Source organism: Vollenhovia emeryi, unplaced genomic scaffold (assembly GCF_000949405.1).
Source record: "Vollenhovia emeryi isolate VEMERY1.0 unplaced genomic scaffold, V.emery_V1.0 DF939318.1, whole genome shotgun sequence".
NCBI classification, from domain to species: domain Eukaryota; kingdom Metazoa; phylum Arthropoda; class Insecta; order Hymenoptera; family Formicidae; genus Vollenhovia; species Vollenhovia emeryi.
The window spans coordinates 1-22,152 of NW_011967048.1; the positions used below are offsets into that span (position 1 = coordinate 1).

At 39.0% G+C, this 22,152-nt stretch overlaps 2 protein-coding genes across 2 annotated transcripts; one reads left to right on the forward strand and one right to left on the reverse strand.

Annotated features, from left to right (window-relative positions):
• The first annotated feature begins 6 nt into the window (after positions 1–6).
• Positions 7–4,199, forward strand: LOC105558696 (serine/threonine-protein kinase fused). Its single transcript, XM_012006525.1, has 10 exons — positions 7–243; positions 336–603; positions 684–797; positions 1,156–1,301; positions 1,371–1,550; positions 1,646–1,790; positions 1,970–2,163; positions 2,252–3,453; positions 3,599–3,783; positions 3,850–4,199. Exons 2-10 carry the CDS (start codon positions 469–471, stop codon positions 3,898–3,900), a joined length of 2,352 nt encoding a protein of 783 aa, XP_011861915.1. The 5' UTR covers positions 7–243; positions 336–468; the 3' UTR covers positions 3,901–4,199.
• Positions 4,183–6,526, reverse strand: LOC105558710 (zinc metalloproteinase nas-13). The gene is made up of 5 exons (XM_012006542.1): positions 5,759–6,526; positions 5,427–5,606; positions 4,806–5,108; positions 4,405–4,538; positions 4,183–4,332 (listed from the first exon to the last, which is right to left on the reverse strand). The coding sequence occupies exons 1-5, from the start codon at positions 5,916–5,918 to the stop codon at positions 4,183–4,185; spliced, it is 927 nt and encodes a 308-aa protein (XP_011861932.1). The 5' UTR covers positions 5,919–6,526.
• Positions 6,527–22,152: the final 15,626 nt, after the last annotated feature.

Genomic DNA, 22,152 nt, shown 5'->3' on the forward strand with positions numbered 1-22,152 from the left:
TGTCTGTGCGTTCTCTCTCGCACAGGTTAGTAACTGCTTCCCCTTATCCCCTCTTTTCGCGTGTGCGAGAGAGAACGTTCAATGCACGAAACAGAGTGCATCCTTTTCTACGTGAGCTCTACCCCCACTCCGCCAACCAGCAGTCTAGATATACTATGTCTATGGGTAGAGCCATGATACACTGAAAAACCTAAACAGTAAAAACTTGAGATGTAAGGGAAGCGACCAGTCACGGTCGAGAATGTAAGCAGTCATTTTTTAATTTAAACAACTCTGCAAAGTCTTGGCTCAGATTTACACGTCTTAAGTCTTGTTTTTTTTCTGTGTATTTGCAGCTTAACTGATGCTCCGCGTTTAGTTATCTATATTTAACGCGTTGTGGAGTTTCCGTTTTGGTCGCATGCGCACACCGCGCGGATACAAAAAGCGCATTTTTTTGACATTAATCGTCTCCAGCACTTGAGCGAAATGAAGAAATACGAAAGCTTTAAGTCGAAGAAGTACGAGATTCTGAAGCACATCGGGGAAGGATCCTTCGGACAGGTGTACAAAGCTAGGAAACGTTCGGACGGTGAAATCGTGGCTTTCAAGATGATAAGAAAGGTTGGCTATGAGACAGAAGAGATTTATAAATAACTTGCTTTACTTGGTGACTAACGTACAGTCCCGTGCTTGCTCCACAGTGTGGCAGATCATACAAAGAGCTCAAGAGTCTGCGTCAAGAGTGCGAGATTCAGCGTCATCTGAAGCATCCAAATATCGTACAGATGATAGACTCATTCGAGACAGAATCTGAAGTATGTCGGATTTGAAAAGGATCATGTTTACGAGTAAGGACTTGAGCAGAGAATGGCTGTCTTGTGCTGTTAGGGTCTAGCCAGATAAACTTGCACAGGTGCATAAGTATATGCATAAAAAATGGATTGGTCTATTTCCTACACGCGCATTTATGGTCCAATCAGATTCCTTATGTATATACGTGTCTGCGCTATACAAGTTGGTCTGGATAGACTCTTAGAGACGCAAGACAGTTACTGTGCGTCACTTCAAGATAAAGATTTAAAACATAAAGCATTGTCTTAAGAATATAAGACAGCCATTCTGCTCAGGCCCTGAGACAGTATCTTTAGATATTCTGTAAAATATCTGAATTAGATCGTGGTTGTGACAGAGTATGCAGATAAGGAATTGTATGATATACTGGCCAAGGAAGGTAGACTGTCCGAGGAAAGGGCGCAGGTGATAGCTTGCGATCTAGTATCTGCGCTTTATTACTTGCATTCAAATCGGGTAATGCACAGGTTTGTATCTGCTCGCACGAAGAATGGCTTGTGATTTGTAACTATAATCATTTATGCTAATGTCATTAGAGATCTCAAGCCACAAAATGTTCTCCTGGAAGCGAATGGTATAGCTAAACTATGTGATTTCGGATTTGCTCGAAGTATGAGTACTGGCACACACGTACTCACCTCGATCAAAGGCACACCGTTGTACATGGCACCAGAACTAGTAGAGGAATATCCCTATGATCATAACGCTGATTTATGGTAAATGCACGCACGGCCACATAAACATTTTAAATGTATATTGTTTTTGACTCATTCATACAGAAAATATATCTTGCAATTAATTTCATTTTTAGGTCTTTAGGCTGTATTGTTTATGAATTGGTGGTCGGGGCACCGCCATTTCAAACTAACTCAATATTGCACTTAGTTAAGTTGATCAGATTTGAAGAAATTAAGTGGCCAGACTTCATCTCTTCAACTTGTAAAAGCTTCTTAGAGGTAAAGATATTTATTGCTATTTATATTTGCTGTACATACATTGCAATTGTATATTATACAATTATTACACGTAGAGATTCGCATTAATTAACAAAAAGATATTGCTGTATCATTGGTCGTGAGTATTGTACAATATTGAGTTATTGTAATTGCAAGTAGGCTGTCAATTTCAATTTCAGGGTTTACTTCAGAAGAATCCTTTGCAACGGTTAACTTGGCCTGATCTTCTCCAACATCCGTTTGTCAAAGATCGGATTATAATAGTAGGCGGTGCTGTACCTACTGCGTTTACAAATCCGCTATCTGCAAGCCAAGCAAGAGCAAAGCAGCAACAATTACAAAGTTTAGCTATGCGCACTGCAAATCAATCCAAGTATAGTATTAATTTTAATTAATTCCTTAAAAAGAAGATTCTTCAAAAAGGATATATACATACGAATAACTAAAATGTTTTCTTATAGGATTGTGGAGAGAGCAATAAAGAAATTACAAGAACAGGAGAGAAGACATTACGAGTATCGGCAACGAACGTGCATTTCACAACCAGGCTATTTAATGTCTCCTGCGTATTGTGATTATCATCATATGCTAAACCACTGTCAAGCATTACGCCGTAGCGAGCCGAGTGGCACTGATTCCAGCGCTAGTATTGACGTACTCTTAGGAAATCTCAGTCTTAGGGCGTCTTTGAGAAGCGATCTTCTAGCTGCGGATCATGCTTTATGTCAGAGTGACTGTCCACATAGCGCAGACGTCCAGCATAGTTTTCCAATACTAGACGATCACTCAAAACCTGTTCAAACGCAAACGGACGACAGTCATTCCGTACGACAGTTGAATGAGGAAATGTATCATGCTAATGCCCAAGGTGATGGAGTCAATGTAGGTCAACAAATCGAAAAACCTTCCCACGTAGATCAAATTGTGCATGGTGATGGCGATTGCAAGCAAAGCCGCTTGAGCATGGATTACGAACAGGAATTCGGTGAGAGAAACCTGACTGGAAAACATACGAGATTGCCGGATTGGGACCCGAGGGCAGTGGAAAGGCCTATCGAGAATGAAGAGTGGATTGCGTTTTTACAAAGATCAATGGAAGAAGTTATGGAGGGTGAAATTGACTCACTATTGCAACAAAATTGCGTCTCGGTGTTTGTTTCTCCTTTAAGAAATCCGGCAGCTGGTTGTCGAGTCGTTGAATATGTAACTTGTTTATTATCGCTACCGTTCACCGTGTCAGTCAGCAAGGAAAATCTTAAGAAAATCGAGCAAGTTTATCTAGACGTGAGAGTAGTACCAAATCTCGTTTATGCTATAAAACTGTTAATGTCAGAACGTTCCGACAACGAGTTGAACGCAACAAACACAGTGAACGTGAAAACGAGATCAGCATCTTCTTTATCCGCCGATGAACTTCAAGCACTCGAATGCGCGATGCTAGTCCTTTGTAGATTGGTTTACATTGAAAATCAATTTCTCATGCAGTTTTGTGACGCCATTTATATCGTGAATGGAGTGCCACTTCTACAGCAACTACTAGCGTTAGAAAAAAGGAAGGCGAGGGTCGTTGCAGACCTCGTTGCTATTTTAAATAACGTTCTACGATCTCAACCTGAAAATGCCGAGCTTGTGGAACAAGTCGTTCTGCGTACAAAAATTCCCGGTGAGCCGAATTTGCAAATTATTTTCTACAAGTCTCTTTGAGTTGCGTGACTCAATATACTCCTGCTTGCCCCAACGACCAATACCGTCACTTAAATCGTAGATAAAATGTTTTTAATAAATTCACATGTTTGAATTTTTTGAAGGAGCTTCGGTGGAGCAGCTCAACAAACTTCTCAGTCATCGGCAAACTATCTTACGAGCAAGGACGTGTACTATGATCAGACTATTGGGTAGATTTTGCTGCAGAGCGTTACAACAAGTTTGGAACAAGCCGTTAAGAGATCTCATAGAAAGCTTAATCAAGGACGAAGATGAACATGTCCGACATGTAAGTTGATCACTGACACAGTATTTTTACGCGATTTTGTATAATACAACAAAAATATTATTTTAGGCGGCAGAGGATGCTGTAAATGAATTAAAACAGTTAACATATTACAATTAGAAAAGTTTTGTCGGTTAAGGATGAAATAAGCAAATTAGGGACCAATTTACAGTACAATTACTACTCGATAAGTCTTACGATGCCTCAGGATTAAATATTTAATTTTTGGACTGATATTTATACTTAAGAAATATTAATATTCGTGGTATTTTTATAAATTCATTTATAAAGAATAATACATGCATTTAAATCTAAAAACATGGAAATGTACTATGTCAATATCTGCTGGTATATCCATGCTTTGTTATACATTTTGAAATCTGATTGTTTAAAAGCGCAAATTTAATCGAATATCCATCCTATAGAAATTTCTTCGGAGGATTCAGCAGAGTTGCCTCCGTTGTCGCCACATTGCTCTTTATACATCGCTTGTACTTTGGCCACGTCCTTTTCGCTGAGTCCGTCTCGCTGACCAAGTTGCACCTTCTCTTTCTGCGAAATAGCATAAACATTGAGAGCAAACCGAAATCAATAGGAATATTGCGAGTGCCGCACGATCATTACCTTCGGCGTAATAGTAGGTTCTCCATTCCTAGAGAACGCGTGGGAGCTATAGTGCATGACACTCTTGTAATCGTAGCTGATACCATAATCGGTGACAGTGCGATTGTCGTACTTGTTGAAGTTATGCTCTTTACCTGCAAAAGTTAATTAAAATTTTATTCACGCATTATACAAGAGCACCCATTCCAAGAATACGTTAGTTGACATCGTTTTGACTCGAATACGAATAGCTTTCGAGTGTTCAACAAATAGCATTCAAAGATCACTTCAAACGCTCGTCAAAAATTATCACAATAATAAATAAATACGCATATGCGCGCGCGGTCTTTTGTACAAGAGAGATAAGAAATCAGTGTAGATTATTGTCACCGTACGATGTTAATATTATTAGCTGTTCGTACCCGACTTGATGTTCTCCCAATGTATGGTGACCCACTCGTCTCGGTCCGCGGCGCTCTGCTGGTGATAAAAGCCTAAGGCATGCATGAGCTCGTGCACGACAACGCCATGATGAACGCATCCTGGATTCTGTAGATTCAACACCTGTCCATGACCGTGACGACCTACCAGCGACCAGCAGCCCGACATTTTCGCCTGTATCGTCACGTAATCGTTGTCGGTATCCTTGTAGGGTCGAAAACGCAAGCAGGTTCTCTCATGGTATTCCTGCATGGCTTCTTTGATCAACTCAATTTGTTCCCGATCTACGAGTATTAATGATTGTTAGAAAGAAATTGAACCTCTCGAATCAAAACCGACTTTTGAGGTATATATAACGAGTCGCTAATAGTTGATTTCAACAGCGTATTTAAAATGCATTTCTTTGGTTTTTTCTATATACAGTTCTACTTTCGGAAAGATAACGATGCAAATAATCCTAAGGTAGAAATTAACGTTGCAATTAACGTAGTGAGCTCGTAAATTCTAAATATAATGGATAATATCTGTGATACTAAAGTTAGAAAATATTTATAGTAATACTATTTATTGTCGCAATTATGTGAAGGAAAGTGAAGAATTACCAAAGTCATCTTCTTGTATAAAATAGGGTACAACACCGCCAGGCCATCGTGCTGTAGAATCTAGGAGACCATTTTTCCACGATGGACTATCGGGATGGATCATTATGTCACCTTCGTGTAAACCGCTTAATTCCCAAACATTTTGCAGATTATTCGGGCTCCAGGATTTTACGTCATTAGCTGCAAGAAGAAGAGGAAATAACGACAGATTTTAGCGAAGCATTTTTCAATGTTTACGCCCATTTTGAGTAAAGCCACCGAGTAAAATCAATTTTTATTTTAAACTTTTGATAGCTGCAAAAGACCGCGGTTATCGTCAGAAATTTAATTACCGATTTCCTCGTGATTGTGATCACGGTCGAAAACGCCGTCGAATCTTGGCTCAGGCGGAATAGGGTGACCATGTGTTCCACGATGGCTTTTAGCTGGCAGTCCAAAACTAAGGCCGATCGCTACGAACAGCAGGACCATTTGCCTTGGGACCATTGTCATTGAGAGCCTTTGTCTTGAGCTAGACTACCACGTAGTTTGACACTGCAGGTCTACTACCGTTCCTTTCCTTATATACGAAACCCTTATCCACCATAGCACGCTCACTCGCGGAATTTGTTTAGGCACCGGATATGCAAATAACGAAGTTTATCGCAAGGGGTTTGTGAAATAAGAAGCGCGCAGGTCCGGAATGTGGACATCTTTTCTCGGCTTTTCTTCAGTCCAATGTCTTTAGTACCATATTAACATTATAATACCTTCGGCACCCGATCAGTAACATTAATAATCATCGTCATAATTTGCGTTGCTGGTCTCCTTGAGAACTATTCAGGTCGAAAATACAAATTATAATCGCGGACATAGTCTGAATATAAATTGCGCAGCTTATCTTCCCGCGGACTGTTGCGACCTAATAGCACCAGAAAATAGGTCCCGTGGCAAGTTCCGGTAGAATTATCACGGCATGTTATTGTGGTGTACATTGAGACGATGCATTTGCATAAAGGAAGCTATGTGTACACGTAGCAAATACAAATTAAGTCTTATTGTCAACTATCTCGATACACAAAAGAAATTTAAAATACTCCCTTCTGTATAATGACGTATTATTTACTTAAATAATTTCACTTAAATAATTTAATTTAACTGGCTACTTACACCTATGCCCGGTCCTAAACGGCCTCTTTAATTTCTAATTGATTTTATATCTTAAAGGACCTATGTTAAAATTGTAGCATATTATTTAAATTGACATTTGCTTACATAGAATATTTTTCAATTACATAATTTGATGATTTAATATCATACTTTGACTGAAATTTTGTTTAAAGACATTAATTAAGAGATAAAGTTTTATTTTATTAAGAAGCTTGTTTAATTTAATTTTTAATTTTTAATTAATAATTAAATTTCTCATATGTACATATAATTGAGCGCATCTTTGTAGTCAAAGATACATTAAGTTTTTTAAGTATATTAAATATATTTAAAAAATTTGAAGAATTGTTTAATATTTCTCTTCCAAGGAAACAATATTGTTAACTTAAACACATATTATAAATAATATGTCATATACTATATCAAAGTAAAAAAATACTGAACTGAAGTCAGATTCGCATTTGCGAAGCAATGTGGAAAGATCGTAGGACAATAAACGGGCAGATAAGAATGTTACGTATCACATATAATATGATTTATTATCATCTACCAAAAGAAATGTTTTAAACTACACAGTCTTCATTAGCCAAAGAATTGAAATAAGTAATAATATGAAAAGAGATTAGGTCATGACTAGTATAATGAATGAAAATAACAATAAATTAACTTTTGAAACTGAAGTATTTCTAACTGGATTAAAATATAAAATTGTATAAAAAGCGACGATTAAACGAATTAGAATAAGAAAAGTCTAATAAAGAGTCACATGCAAATTGAAAGCAATGAAACAAAATGAATAAGAAGCGTGTAGTTCGAAACGTTCCATTAACATTTTTTTTAATTACGTGCTAATAAGTCATATATGTGGTATGCTAATATTCTCATTTGCTCGTAAACTAATAAATACTAGAGAAAGTTTTAATATATCTCCTTGGATATTCTTCCAAAATAATTCATGAAAAAAAAAGAGATCTGCAGACTCTAACATAGAAGAGTAAATACTTTTATCTATATTTTACATCCAAGTCTTCCGCCTAACTTTTACACTTTATTTAAGTGCGTCTATCATAGACTATCCTTCGCCCCTGACCAATAATGCAAAATATGGCATGATTTTTCTCTCTCGAATCGCTCGACGGATTATTTATCGCTGTTCTGAAAACGAGCAGCATGGCAGATACGATAAGGCAACGTCGAGAAGAAGGCGTCTCGGATCTCCGGCCTCGAGGCGACGACGATTCACGGATGTGGGTCAAAATGATTCGGTAGCCGGCCGCGTAATTCAGTACATTGGTATATTATCTCCGAATCGTTCCGTGCCTTTCCCTCCGAATCCCTCCGTCTCCACCACGTGTCCGAGACCCGTCCGCAGCCTCCGTCTTCGCTCTGGTCCGGGCGCATTCGAGGCGTGAAAAAAAAAGGCGTCCAATTATAACAGTGCGATAGCAACTTTGTAGTCGCTCGCGTTAAACGCATGGAAATGCTGTCGATGATCGCGATATACCTCTAATGGCTACTCTGTCGCAGTTAGAATTAGAAAACACGAGAATTAAAACGTTATCCTCGCACGAGTCAAGTTGACGATATTCAAAATACAGCACCGGTCTCATTCGTAGATAATTACGGGAAATTAAAATAAAAGTGCGATCTGCATGAATCATGGATGCCTGTAAATAGATTTGGTGCAGATCTTGTCAGTTTTACCTTGGAAGATTTCATGCGCGAAGAGTCGGTATTGTCGAAATAATCAATTTTCTTTACTATTTATCAATGTTCAAACTGTAATAATTATTATGTTTATTGTAGTATTGCATTGTACATGCTGGACATCTTTAAATTAGGTAAATATGATCTAGGATCAGAAACGAAGTTTACTAAGCACTTATAAACATGAAAAGTAAGATATTTACGCACTACATCTCTCTAATTTTGCCGTTTATTCTAAAAATCTTTCCAGTGTTTTGTTATTATTTAACGAGGAAGCAATAAGTTACTTATAGTTACAAGCGATGATTATGAATTAAAACAGAGAACTTGTCAACCCAACTGGCATATTCTTTTATTTAGCAAAATACAACGTTTCGACCCTAGTTTGGGTCCTTCTCAAGTAATACAAAGTGAGTCATCGCGACATTGCAGTTCGAATCGAGCATCCGCAATGTTCGGATGTGCCTGTAGTCTTCTAGTTTGACTCTGTGGATGACGATGACTCACTTTGTATTACTTGAGAAGAACCCAAACTAGGGTTGAAACGTTGTATTTTTCTAACTAAAGGAATATGCCAGTTGACTTGACAACAAGTTCCCCCTGTTTTAAGTTATTATTTAACTTAATAAATTTATATATACATTAACAAATTTGTTGTTTGTCATCTTCGTTATGTCGATTTTATATGTCCACATCTGGAAAGCAAGAATGGTAGAAACCAGAGCAATTGAAAACCTCCACTTTGGCTCGTACACTTCTAAGGCGAACACCTTAGTTTTGGTCCCAGCTTCTCCTTTCGCACATTCCACGGGTCTGGAACTAAATCGTCGCGTGATTCGCGAGCGTTCGGACGATCGGATCGCGAACCGGTCTAGACGTTCATTAGATAAAAGCTCCGTTTTAACGTGGGCATTACAAACACTTCGCATACGCAGAGTCGCGTCCGAAAATCTCACGGGCAGGGAATTGAAGGCAAGGCCAACGACCGAGGCGTTCCAGATTCAGATAGCCTAAATTCTAACCGGACTTCTTGGAACCGCAGGCGAACCAAGAATGACTCTGTCACTGTTCGCTACGGAGAGCATTTTACGATCGTCTAACGACGCGAAACTTGACTAGGTTCTCGTTTTGCTCTCTACTCCTTTCCGCAAATTTCGCCGACTCTGTTGAACAACCCGTCGTTTATCTCGTTCACTCCTTCCATCTCCTCGCCCTAAGCCAGTTGCCGCTTCTTTTCGCAACCCAGTATCTTTCGCGAAAAACAGTCCGGGTAAACATAAAAGAAAGCATATCCGACGTACAGTTTTGGGATCTGAGCAGGAAGCAGTCCTACGGAATTCTCAAGGAATTCCTGACCTGTACCACCCGGTGCGCAACAAAGTGCTCTTTTTAACCATTTATCCCGTCGAGTACTATACAGCATAATCTCACGAAAGAACCACGAGATATTCGTGCAGGTGTAAATGCGAGCGTATCGCGCGGCATGTCATCGTTGTCGAAGTCACTGTGCAGGGTGAATTCAGCGTGGCATATGCAGCACGTGACTTGTCTAACGAGTGATTAGGCCAGGCGAATGCCTGGTGGCGTAAGAAACGTGAAAGATTTCTAACGATCGTCGGTCGCATTAGCAGTTCCTTGCTCCCAGCGCGCGCAAGCCGATCCGAGCGATAGTCGCTTAACGATCGTTCGCCGCGCGCGAAATCTCTCACGAATGCACGTGCTACTCCACGTGGTCGCGGGTCAACGAACCGCGGGTCTCTCCTTTCCGACATGGGAGCATTCGGCGTGCTTTTACCCCGTGCCATTTCTAATATGCTCGAGGACGTGAACGTGCGACACGAGACACAGTTTCTGGGAAGAGACGAGCGCAACGATGCTACCGGGCCGCTGACGAACGCAGCTCCCTTTAAAATCAAACTGTGTAATTAATCGATCGGGAAGTTGAGACGTAATCTTATATTTATCTGCACGGAAAAAGATGCTGTTGAATTAAATAAAATGAATTTTCTTTAATTGAACGTTAACGTCACGGGCTGCCACAAACATAAATAATTCGCGCAATTGTATTTGCTATGGGTTTTCATTTTAAGCATTGAACTGAATATCCAGATTATTAAGATAACTATCTGATGTTTCTCGTTCGTTAATATCGATGTTGCTTCAACGATTTTATTTCAATTACACTGATCTTGTTAATGCAACATCATTTATTTGTCCGTGTATGAATTGAAAGCATTCGCGAGTAGACCTTTGACCGTAAAGAATTGCTATTATTCGTCGCGTTTTCTTGGCAACGTTACGCAAATGTATCCATCGTAGATCATGAAACGCGATCATCGCAAACCACATTTGAGTGTAATTTCACCGGTGGTTCAGTTATATCTCGAGGATCTCGTATTCGACTTCTCTCGCAATATCGTCCCGTCTGTTCATTGAAGTCGCTCAATATCGCGTACGTAACCGGTCTTCATCGAGGGGAAGTCTTCCCGTGAAGTTTCACTTGTACAACGCGTTCATTTAGTTCCTCTCTTTCGTTTTTCTTCTCTTTTTTTTGCGAAAGTTTTGGCTTGCTCGAATTACGCCGGTTTAACAACATATTATAAGTACACGTTTCGTCTTTGTGCCAGCGATGTAAGAGCAACTCTTTTTTTTAAATGTGCTAAAGATAGCAGAAATACGCGACGCGCTAACGCGGTGTCTTATGCAGCCAACATGCATTTTGTATCTTATTGAGATTATTTTTCGTTTACAGATAATTTGTTGTTTACGCGGACTGATAACAAGAAATCATGTTTGAGAAAATTAAGGAGATTCGCTGTTTTTTTAAATATTTTGTTATAGCGGATAAAGCTTGAAAACATTATATACGATATATATTTCACAAATAATTTATATTATTTTACTCTATTTTATAATTAACAGAATATTATCATTTTTATGGATTGCAAAGTTTGTTGTAGTAATGACCGGTTGCTCCAACCTCTTGGTAAATTAACTAGTAGTTAAATCACATATGTATTTCTTTTCCCTTCAAATTAGACAAAGATAGACGTATAATTTAACTATTAGTTTACCAAGAGTTTGGAAAAACCGGCACTAAGAGATACTAGAACAACATCAGTTATTTCAATTACTTTCGTGTCGGTTCTATTGCATCCGAAGTTTATTACCAAATTATGCTGTCGAATGTGAAAGAAATATGAGCGAGCGGAAGTCGCGAAGGTGGAGTGGTGAATATTTTTAGGTGCAACAGTTAACCTCTTTATTCTTCTTAACGATCCTCGACAAACCTTACTTCTGCAATACGATTTCCTTTCTTCCCTTCGGGTCTGATCGCCAATAAAGTCTACCGATAGTCTCATGATCGCCTCTGAATGAGGCACCTTACCATTCATTTGCTTTGTACTTGTCTACCTAATATGCTACCACGTATGCATGTAGCGAGGCAAACTTGCAAAATTACACATCTCTATTTGAAAACTAAGCGAATCACGCTTTGTTTAACAGACGAGTTATTTGTTACTTAGCGTCTTTTACAGACAACGATGGATATCGAGTACAAATACATTTACACATGTAATAAAACGAGAAGAATAATGTCAGCTTCGTTCGTAAAGAACTAACCAAATTCTAATGCTGGCTGTTTCTTTTAGTTTGGACAGGCCTTATTACTAATTCTTGTGCTCTTTAAACATAGTTGATTTGTCTATTGCCTATTTAATCTAGCTGTACTTGAAAGAAGATTTAATTATTATAAATTGATTTCACGACATTTATATTACAGTATACTGCAGGTACTTAATAACTATTAGATCTAATTGGTATTTAATTAATGTATCTATCACGTGACTCATTTATTACGTGATAAGTAGGGCTGTGAAATATATGCATTTGCATATTTTTCCTGGTTAACTAAAACATGCAGTTTTAACAAACTGTTTATGTTTTGAAACATTTGGAATCAATTTCAGCAATTTTTATTTTGCATATTTGTGCATATATTGTTATAAATGCATATTTTTGCATAAGCGGATTGTAATTGCATATTGTTTTACATATCCGGCATATCGGCACTTGGCACGTCAAACCTTAACGTTTCTGAGCAGGCAAAAGAAAAAAAATCCCCGAAAAAGAGCTACGGGCTCTCTCCCATTCTTCCGTTTCCAAGACTGAGTTTGTGTTTGTTCAGTTGCTGCTTCACCACTTTTCGCGAACTTTTGGTCGCTTTTGCTTCTCTTGGAAATGTAAAAAGGTGTTTGTTCCACTGTAAATGTTCTCTTGGAATAGTTTAATATTGGATTCATGGAAATATTACGACCTTTTGGACCAATAGGTCAGGAGTTTTTTTCTTTTTTAATGTTCGTTGTTAAATTTTTTAAATTAACATTTTTTTTAACGCGTTTTTCTTTTTTAATATTCGCCATGTGATGTTCCTCTTGCCACTGTTTCTCTGTTTACTTTTATTTGTGTTTATACTTATGTGTATATTGCAGTTTCCTTATTTTTTCTCATGGTAGTTTTCGCATATTTTCAGTTTTTAATTGCATATTTTACCAAATATATTTACATATATATGTGCATATTTGTCTGTTTTTATTGCATATAAATCACAGCCCTAGTGATAAGCTAATAATGTTATTCCAGTTCCTGCTGACGTTAATAATTTAATCGTCTACCCCTACCCCCTCACAGAGTCACGAGTGCGAATAGAGCGCGGATGCGAGCGAGAACAACGCCTATATAATTTCGCGTTTCCTATAATCATTGTTCGCGCCGATTTCGGCAAGTAGCACCGCCTCGCTCATCTCCTCGCTGATCTCCAAGGCACAGATGAAAGCTGAAATCGTAAAGGATGTATCGGCGCCGCGTATCTCCAGGCTCGGTTCTGGGTCCCCCGTGAACCACTGACCCACTGGAACCACTCCGGACCATCGGGACCAACAATGTATTTCGGTAGTGAGTAAACTCGCCGAACAGCGCGAACGTCCTCGGTTCATCGACCCTGATCGCCGTCTTTCTCTTTCTTTTTATCTCTTTACTCCCTTCCCCTCTTTCTTTCTGCCGTCCTCCCCCTCCGTTTCGCCCCCGTTCGCTCTTTGCCTCCCTCTTTCTCTCTTTTTTTTTTTCTTTCTCGCTCCCCTGTCGAGTCCTCTCTATCCCTCCTCCCGTCGTCGCGAATGGTGCCCGCGGCTTTTATAATGCGATCATATCTGCTACCGCGATGGATCATCGTATTCATCGTGCACTCGCTCCGCCAAGAACGCGAGGTGAGTTGGCCAAGTTGATTCGCATAAACTGATTTTATCGTGGATATCGGATAACAATCGTAACATGGCTCTCGGCCAAAGGTCGCGCTAAATACAATTTATATCCGTATCTCATCTTTATTAATTCATTCCTTAATTGATATACATAAGTATGGGTCTACTTTCTGAAAGAGCTCCAAATGCATATCACGGCAATCTATTGTAAAAAAAAACTATAAAACATATACCGCGATTGAGAAATGAGTATTCAAAAGATGTAACTCTTTGTCGTGATTTATCTTATCTTATCATTATATTATCTTAATCATACGTCAACGTTACAAAATAACTCCGTTTCTGATTTTGGCAATGATTGGTATAACAATCACAATCTTAACGCGTTCAGTTTTCATTAGACTCTTGTGCGTATAACGGAGTAATTTTAATGCATCCATCACCTCGTTAGATCTTTACCCGAGAGCCTGACCGACGCAGCAGGAAAGTGGCCTAACGACAGATATTAAGGACGAACAGGTACAAGACATTTCGTATTAGCGCGACGGAGGAGGTGGTTTGTACGTGCGAGCACGTGGCCGATGGGCCGTTATCTAGCGGGTCGCGTGAAGCCCTCCACTTTGTGGAACGGCCCGAGATCACTGCGGCATTAAACCTTCCTTTTTCCCTTCCCCCTTCGCTCTTCGCTCTCTTTCTCTCTCTCTTTCTTTCTCTCTTTTCCTTCCACTCTCGTCCTCCTCACCTCTCTCTCTCTCTCTCTCTCGCTCTCTCAAACAGCGAGCTTCACGTTCTCGAGTCGGTCATGCACCTGTGAGAGTGAAAGTGTCCTCCGTCTTGCGCCGCGCGTTCCTCCCCCCGCGTTCGTCAAACCACCACCTTCGACGACCACTACCTTTCGACGACCACCACCTTCTGCGACACCTCCGACGACACACGCTGCCCATCCTCCACCACGCACGATCGCCTCGAAGCTCCTCGAGCAACGACTCATCTTGTCCTGTCGCGTCGGATCAGCTCCCCCGTGCAGCGAGGCGACTTTTTCCGCGGATTTCTTCTTTTTGCCGGACGCGAAACGGCCTCGCCCGCGGCAGATTTTTCCGATTATGATCCATTAAGATTATTATGACCACTAGTCCTAGCTCATTATAGTTTATTTACAATGTTTAGGATGTGTTGTACTGTCAATGTGTCTGTGATTAAAGTTTCAGTCGGAATTATTATCATATAGATTAAATTTTAGCACATAGATAATGAGAGAATATCTTGATGTGGAAAAATAATACTGTGTATATAATATAAATTTGTTTTAAGGTAAGAAATTTAAATCTAAAATTGAAATTAAGATATTGAATATAAAATTTAAATATACTTTATTTGATACCATAATAATTGAAACAATTAGATGAAAAATCATAGATAAATAATTAAAATGGTGTAATACTTTATCCAGTAACATTATTAATCCGATTACATAGTAATTAAAATAAAATAACATACTTTATTTTATTCTCAATGCTCTTTAGTTTGGATTTAAACAGTCATCATGCTTATATGAATAGTACTGTTTTGTTTATTAAATTTTCGTTGCAAAAAATTAACAATAAATATACTTTAAATTCGAAATTTTCGAACGGCTAACAATAAGATTCGCGAATCATAGAAATTTAAACTTGAAATTCAAAACCGAATCTTATCCAATTCGACTCGATTCGTATTCGAATAGTTCACACATCTTGAATACGTAGTAAAGTTATATAACTTTATACGAAAAGAGATAAGGTGACCAAACTCTGATCAGATATCAAATGCGGATCAACAATTTGATGAGTCGCTAATAAGCAACTTAAAAGCACGTCAACGCCTTTTATGATGTCGACAATATAGCATAAAGTTGTAAATATATAAAAGAGTAAACTTTAAGTGAATTACTTTACAATGTCTCTTATTAGCGACTCATCAAATTTTTGATCCGCATTTGGTATCTGATTCGAGTTTAGTCACCTTACCTTATTCGTTAAATAAGATTGTTGTTTTCTAAATTTGCATTTTCATATGTTATTACACATTTCTTTCTTTTCTGTCTAATTTATCCGCCCTAGCACACATAGATTCTATTTATCTGATTTACATTTTGTAGAGGAAAGTCTCCTATTATGAGGTAGGGTTCTAATATAATGTAGCGGAGTTTCTGCTAAATTAATAGACAACATCTGTTGGTTCCACCATGAATTTGTTGCCCTTGGAGTGAAATCTGTTTACTGGAAAATTGATTGTTGGATCGTGTAATTGTTGCGAAAAAAGATTAGGTACTGAATTGGACGTTGAAAACCTGCTATCTCATATTAAAATCTTATCTCATAATAGAGAACTGTCTCCTATATATTATATTTCTACTATCGCGCGTATTCTTCAAGATTTATGATTTATGTATAATAAAGATAAAAAGTACAGATAACGAGCTCGTATAATTGTCAGTATCGACAAATTTAAATTTAAAAATTAACGCACACGTTATAACAAATGCCATCAAGTTTTTTTTTACAGAGAATCACAAGCGTTCAATAAGTCGTGATTGTAAATTTTGAGTCATGAGTTACACGTTAATTAGAAGGCTTGAGTCATCATGAGTTTATTCTTCTCCGCAAAGAGATCACGAGGAGATCAGGACCCGGATGACTCCCATTTCCTTGCAGCGTGACTTTTTCTTTGACTCGCGTTATTTAACAAGTGGCTGCACATTCTTGTTGAACTTTTCGATAGAGACACTTTGGAAGAAGGAACAGTTCTTTCTTCTCCAGTAACTGTAAAGCTTACCTTGAGATAATTTTGGGTTTGCTTTTTCTTTACTTTTTGTAATAGCCGAATCGCTCGCTAACGGGTTTAGAGAATAATTATCCTAAATTATACATTCAAAATTAGATTGCAAGAATATTCTGCATATATTTAACTACGTATCATTTTACTGTGACTGTACTATTTCGTTGTAGTCGTATTTTTGTGTGAAAAGCACAATCTTTATGATGTGCGTTAGAAACATTATTCGTTGTTGAAAAATATTTCATGTTCGTGTCTTAGCGATTTGATATGTTTTCAATATTACTACTCTGTTATTTATCTTATGGTAAATAAAATTTGTGCTTTATTTATCGCATAAATTTTGTTATCTCTAAAGATGTCGCTGCCTAATATAAGATATTAGAATTTTGAAAATAGATTTTATTAAGAGAACAAATTCATAATTCAATTTTTCGCCGTTTATCTAACTTTTCACGTTTATCTAACTAATATAAAAAAAGCAAAATCTATAATAATATAAAAGAAATCTATAAAATATATCACAAGATGAATAAAAAATTAATAACATTGAAAAGATGTTAAATCGTCAAGACAGGAACGTAAAATATTTTTCGTCAACAAACATTGTTTCTAACGCTGGAAATTCATATGATAAAGATTGTGCTTTTGATACAAAAACACGATTACAGCAAGATAGTATAATCATATTGTAGGCATATTAAAATAATACATAGCAAAATATATGAATATTCTTAAAATCTAATATTAACTGTAGGATTTAGGAAGATGTAGTGATTTTTTTAAGAACAAATGGAAGAAAATAAGAAAGATATGCGCGAGATAGCATAATGAGAAAACTGTTTTGGACACTGAGAACCTCTATCTCGCGATAGATTAAATAGCCACGGGGCAATAGACTATCTTCGATCGACCATTCATTATCATAAATTCGCATTAGAAATTTCGTTAATAGACAATTTCGCGAGACCCGCATGCCGATGAGTCGGGAAAGCTTCGACTTTCGAGTACGTCGACCCCTGATGACCCGAAGCAATCGGCCAAACGTCTCGCTCATCCTTTCTACTGAGATCCGAATCATGATTTTACAAATTTGTGTAAAATCGTTTTTTTTTAAGTATTTTCTAGTGTTAAACTGAACACTGTGCAAATACAGCAAGCGCAGTGACTATAATTTAGATCTTACAAATCGTAAATTAATATAAGAATTTCTATTTGAAGCTAGCGACACAATAAATACTTACAAAAAAATACAATATATAAATAATATATAAACATATATATAAATTAATTGAACATATTATGGCTTTTACTCCAAAATATTGCAACTCAAAAATAAATTGTAAGTCTATCGGTTTATCAAAATTGAATATTTTACTTATATAAATGACTTACATGTATATTACAGTAGACCATTGTCTATAACACGAGGGACGCGTTTTGTGTTATATGAATCCGTGTTGCACGAGTAACATAGACTATACACGTATAGATTATATACAATGAAAACACGTATTTATATAAAAGAGACATAAAGATTAATTATGACGAATATGAAATGAATATTTAAGACGCAACAGTAAAATATTTTTTATTTTACTTTGGAAAATATAATTACAGATGTTTTCTCATTATTTTACTCGAAGTGAGAAAGAAGCAGTTACAATTTTCGATATTTATTCACTCTGTCGGAACGAACAAGTTCCAACATCTTTTGTATATTGTCTGTGCTATTTCGTATCTTCAAGAGTCATCTGTTCCTCTGTTATTTTTATTGTTTAAGAGTGTATCTTCTTGCGTTTACAGATATTTATTTTTGTTACTTTCCCAGTCTTTTTGACTTCAAAGTGAAACTGGACAATCTTGTAATTTTTCCTTTAATGTCTGTTTTACTGACAATGAGCACTTGTCACAATTTTTCTGTCGTGTTATACTGATCTGCGTTATGTGAAAATTTACTATATTTAGACAAGACGTATTTTTAATCAATAGATGCGCGAAAATATTAATAGTCAAATTCAGAAAGTCTCTTTGAGTTGCTTGAATCATATTCGTTTTATTAAATGCAACGTACAACTAAATAAATTTTCTGTTTATGCTTTTTCGATTCTCTCTCTCTCTCTCTCTCTCTCTCTCTCTCTCTGTCTCTCTCTCTCTCTCTGTCTCTGTCTCTGTCTCTGTCTCTGTCTCTATCTATCTAACCATAAAATGTATTTCTTCTTACTTCATTCATTAATTCTTCTTATTTCATTCTGTTTCTTTCGCCATTTATTTCTCGCCATACTTAGGATAGCGCCCAATCTGCAATTTTGAGCATCGCTGCTTTCGACGATCCGGTATTCTTTCACGGTCGATTTCACGCGTTCGTCGCACCTCTCGATTCGAGATTCAAGATTCCAGATGCCACAATGGAGGAACTTTCTTTCCGTGGTCGACTCGCCCGCGTGCAGTGTGCAAAAATATTCTTGAATTATCGAAACACGTGTCTCAGGATGTTACATATGTTATACATGTTCGTCTCCTTTAGTGTATTATATTTTTTATTTTTCTTTACATATTCTTCATGAGAAATTTCATTCCCTAACATTAACTTGGATGAATTAAGTAATTTAAATAACTGTCGTAAAAGTCAGTTCTTTCATTCATAAAGTGAGCCATTTGAGCAATTAAAAGTAAAAATTCGTTTCATTAAAGGCTTCTTTCATTATTCAGGCACGCAAACTGTAAATCTGCATCTCATAAACTCACGATTTTCGCAATTGCTGATTTAATCTACCTTCGAAATCTTTTCAGTGTTACACAAATAAAGTTTAAAATTAATTAAAGAACTGTATATTTCTAAAATTCTGTGCAGAAAAGCTTCGAGGTAGAAAAACTTAGACAGTTTCCTAAGAAAACGGCATGTAAATGGGGTGCACGCAAACGGTTGCAGCCACTGGCGGCGTTGCGTCGCTTTGCGAGGGGGGAGTCCGAGTGCGTCGCGCGTTTTGGGTGTCGTAACACAATTTTATAATTCCACCGCGCTGCTTTGCCTACCGCGGGGCCAGGTCGACGACCGACCCGCCATGTGATCCAAACGGGGTACAAACGCGGTCGTAATACGACCGGTCGGCCAGGTACGTACCGCATACGTACGTACGTACGATCGACCGATCGCGTCTCTCCGCTCGGCCGACTCTCTCGATCGCGCGGCGAGAGCGCGTGAGCGCAATAACGAGTACGCTCCGGAGTGTGGACTAATGTGCCTCCTCTCCCCTCCCCCCGCGTAATAAAACGGACAAACGTGGTTTGGTGGGGTAGGCCCTGGTTCCGCTCTCTAAAACCGACCGGTTGAAAAAAAAGAGGAAGAGAGAAAAAAACGGTCATCCACAGAAACGGAGGAGGTAGACGCCGAAGTGAGGATGGGGAAAAACGAGCTCGACGACCTCCCTCTTCTTCCGCGGGACCCCTGCGCGCGACGTCTCCCGGATTCCTCCGCGATATGTCAAGCAGATCTTTACGTTTCTTATCGAGGCTCCGATAGACCGACAACTCTTTGAGAGTCGATTCTCTCCGTAGGGGAGTCGAAATAGATGCAGCTGGTAAGGTACGTCGATACTGCGCTTCTCTCCGTTTCGTTACCACTTGCAGATGTAAAACCTCGAGTAGGTAAAATTAATAGCAGATTTATAATTTTTTTTAACCAACTGTTTACCTCAGGTAAAACAGCCGATGCGAAAAATAAGCATCTCTATCCTCCGGGAGGGATTTTTTATCAATTAAAGGACTTGTTCGATTGACAATGCATTTTTTTAGAGCAAAATTTCGCATGATGTCAAACCTTACGCAATTTCTTGTCGCTCCGATTAAGTCATAATGCCGATTCAATCTCGCCCTCGATCGTGCTCCGAAGACGTTGCTAAAGCGTGACTCACAGCCTCCTCGATCCCGTGCACATCGGCGGCTCCGAGTCGCCTCGTCAAACGTTAATTATGCGTCGCTGTCATTACGTCGAGTCGCGATCTCATTCCAGTTCTCACGGCGGCCTAGAGTCTGAATCCGTAATGTCGCGATCGCGTCCCCTCGAGTGACGGAAATGAAACGAAATCGCCCGCGCACGCCGGACGACCTCGAGGGAAGGCGTTGACATAGAAACCCGACCGTTTTCATTTACGCCGCGAGGAAAGTGCAGCTTCGCACAATTCGTTTCTCGCGAGCCGCGACAATCGTCCCGATTATTGCTCGGGCGCGACCGTCGCATTCGACGTGAGTCTTTTTCTTTTTTAATTTCTAGACGCTATCACGCAAGAGGCTCCTATTTGCAATCTTAATTACGACGTCTCGTACTTGCGGGTCACTTTGCACGCGCGTGCAACGACCGCGCGTCTTCAGTCCGCGACATGTTGACTCGTCACCATAGGCGCAATCGATTTCACACTATTTATAACTTCGTTAGTAGGCATTTTGCGTGCTCTAAGCGCGAATAATGTGCAAAATAGCCGCTGGAAGAACTAACAATGTTCCATAATCGGTTTGCTCATTGGTCTTGCAGAAATACCATTCTCCGCAGAGACATTCAGCTCTGTTCGAAGGACAATAGATTCTTTTTATCTTTCGTATCCTTCAATACTTTTTTCACGTTGAATCGCTAATATTTATTACTTATATCATCGTCAATCAGTCCAAATAATCACTAGTCTCTCTCTCTCTCTCTCTCTCTCTTTTCTTCTGTTTAACATATCGTTTGTAATAAAAAGATATCAATTGCTATAGTTAAACGGTGTCAATCCTAAATGATGTGTTCGTATGCATTAAGAAATTATATCTTTTATTGCTGCGTCGTGCGCAAATCTCTCATGTTGACTCAATTATTTCATTGTACAAATTGGGCTCCCAAGTGACGGACGCGTGAGTGAGAAATTACCCATCCGAACGTGTCGGTGCTGCGTTCTCGTGTTTAATCAATCACAGTTTCGTAATCCTCCGTCGTGCCGTCGCGCCGAAACTAATTTTCGCCGGTCCTCCTCGCCCGCTCCTCCGTGCCGTACTTTTACGAGGTATCGCGCTTTCGGTACGGTATGGTACCGGGACGAGTATCCTCGCGTGCAGCTTACGAAACGCGTGCACGAGGCGCGATGCTGGCACACACTTGCGAACGGGCAGAAACAGTAAACCCAGAAATGCGACGGGGCCGGTGCGCCCGTCTTCTTTCACGGGGCAACGAACTCCGGCTCTCGCACCGATGCCTACCGCAGATGTCATTTACTACGGCACTGGCCGAACCACTCGGAGAAACCGATCGATCGAGGTCCGATCCATTTTTTTTCCTCGAACGAGCCACGAGCAGGAGGATGCGCGTTTCATTCTGCGATTCCTCTCGGAGCCGCGATCATAATCGGCGCCGTTTGTCGCGATCTTACCGTAGGATAAACCGCACTGCTAATCGTGTTTACGAGCATTTGGTTTATTTTTCCAAGCCCCAGTCTACAATGGGCGATTTAAGACCTGAGCCTTAGGAAATGGACCATTTACAGTCAAGTATGAGAAGAATACTCGACTGTGATTAATTAATTTCTTAAGGTTTAGAACTTGAAGCATCCACAAAGATCAATCCTTAAAGTCGTCCCGCGGATTTTAATCCAGCGACTGGACAATATCCTCCCGTTGCAACATCTTGGAAGAACTCGATAACAATTGCCCAGGAATAGAAGTCTAGAACCATTTACATGTTGCAGATTGTAAGAAGGAATATAATAGAGGAAAGTTTTCTAATGTGGGATAGCGGAGGCTTTGTTAAATTAATAGGCATCAGTTGA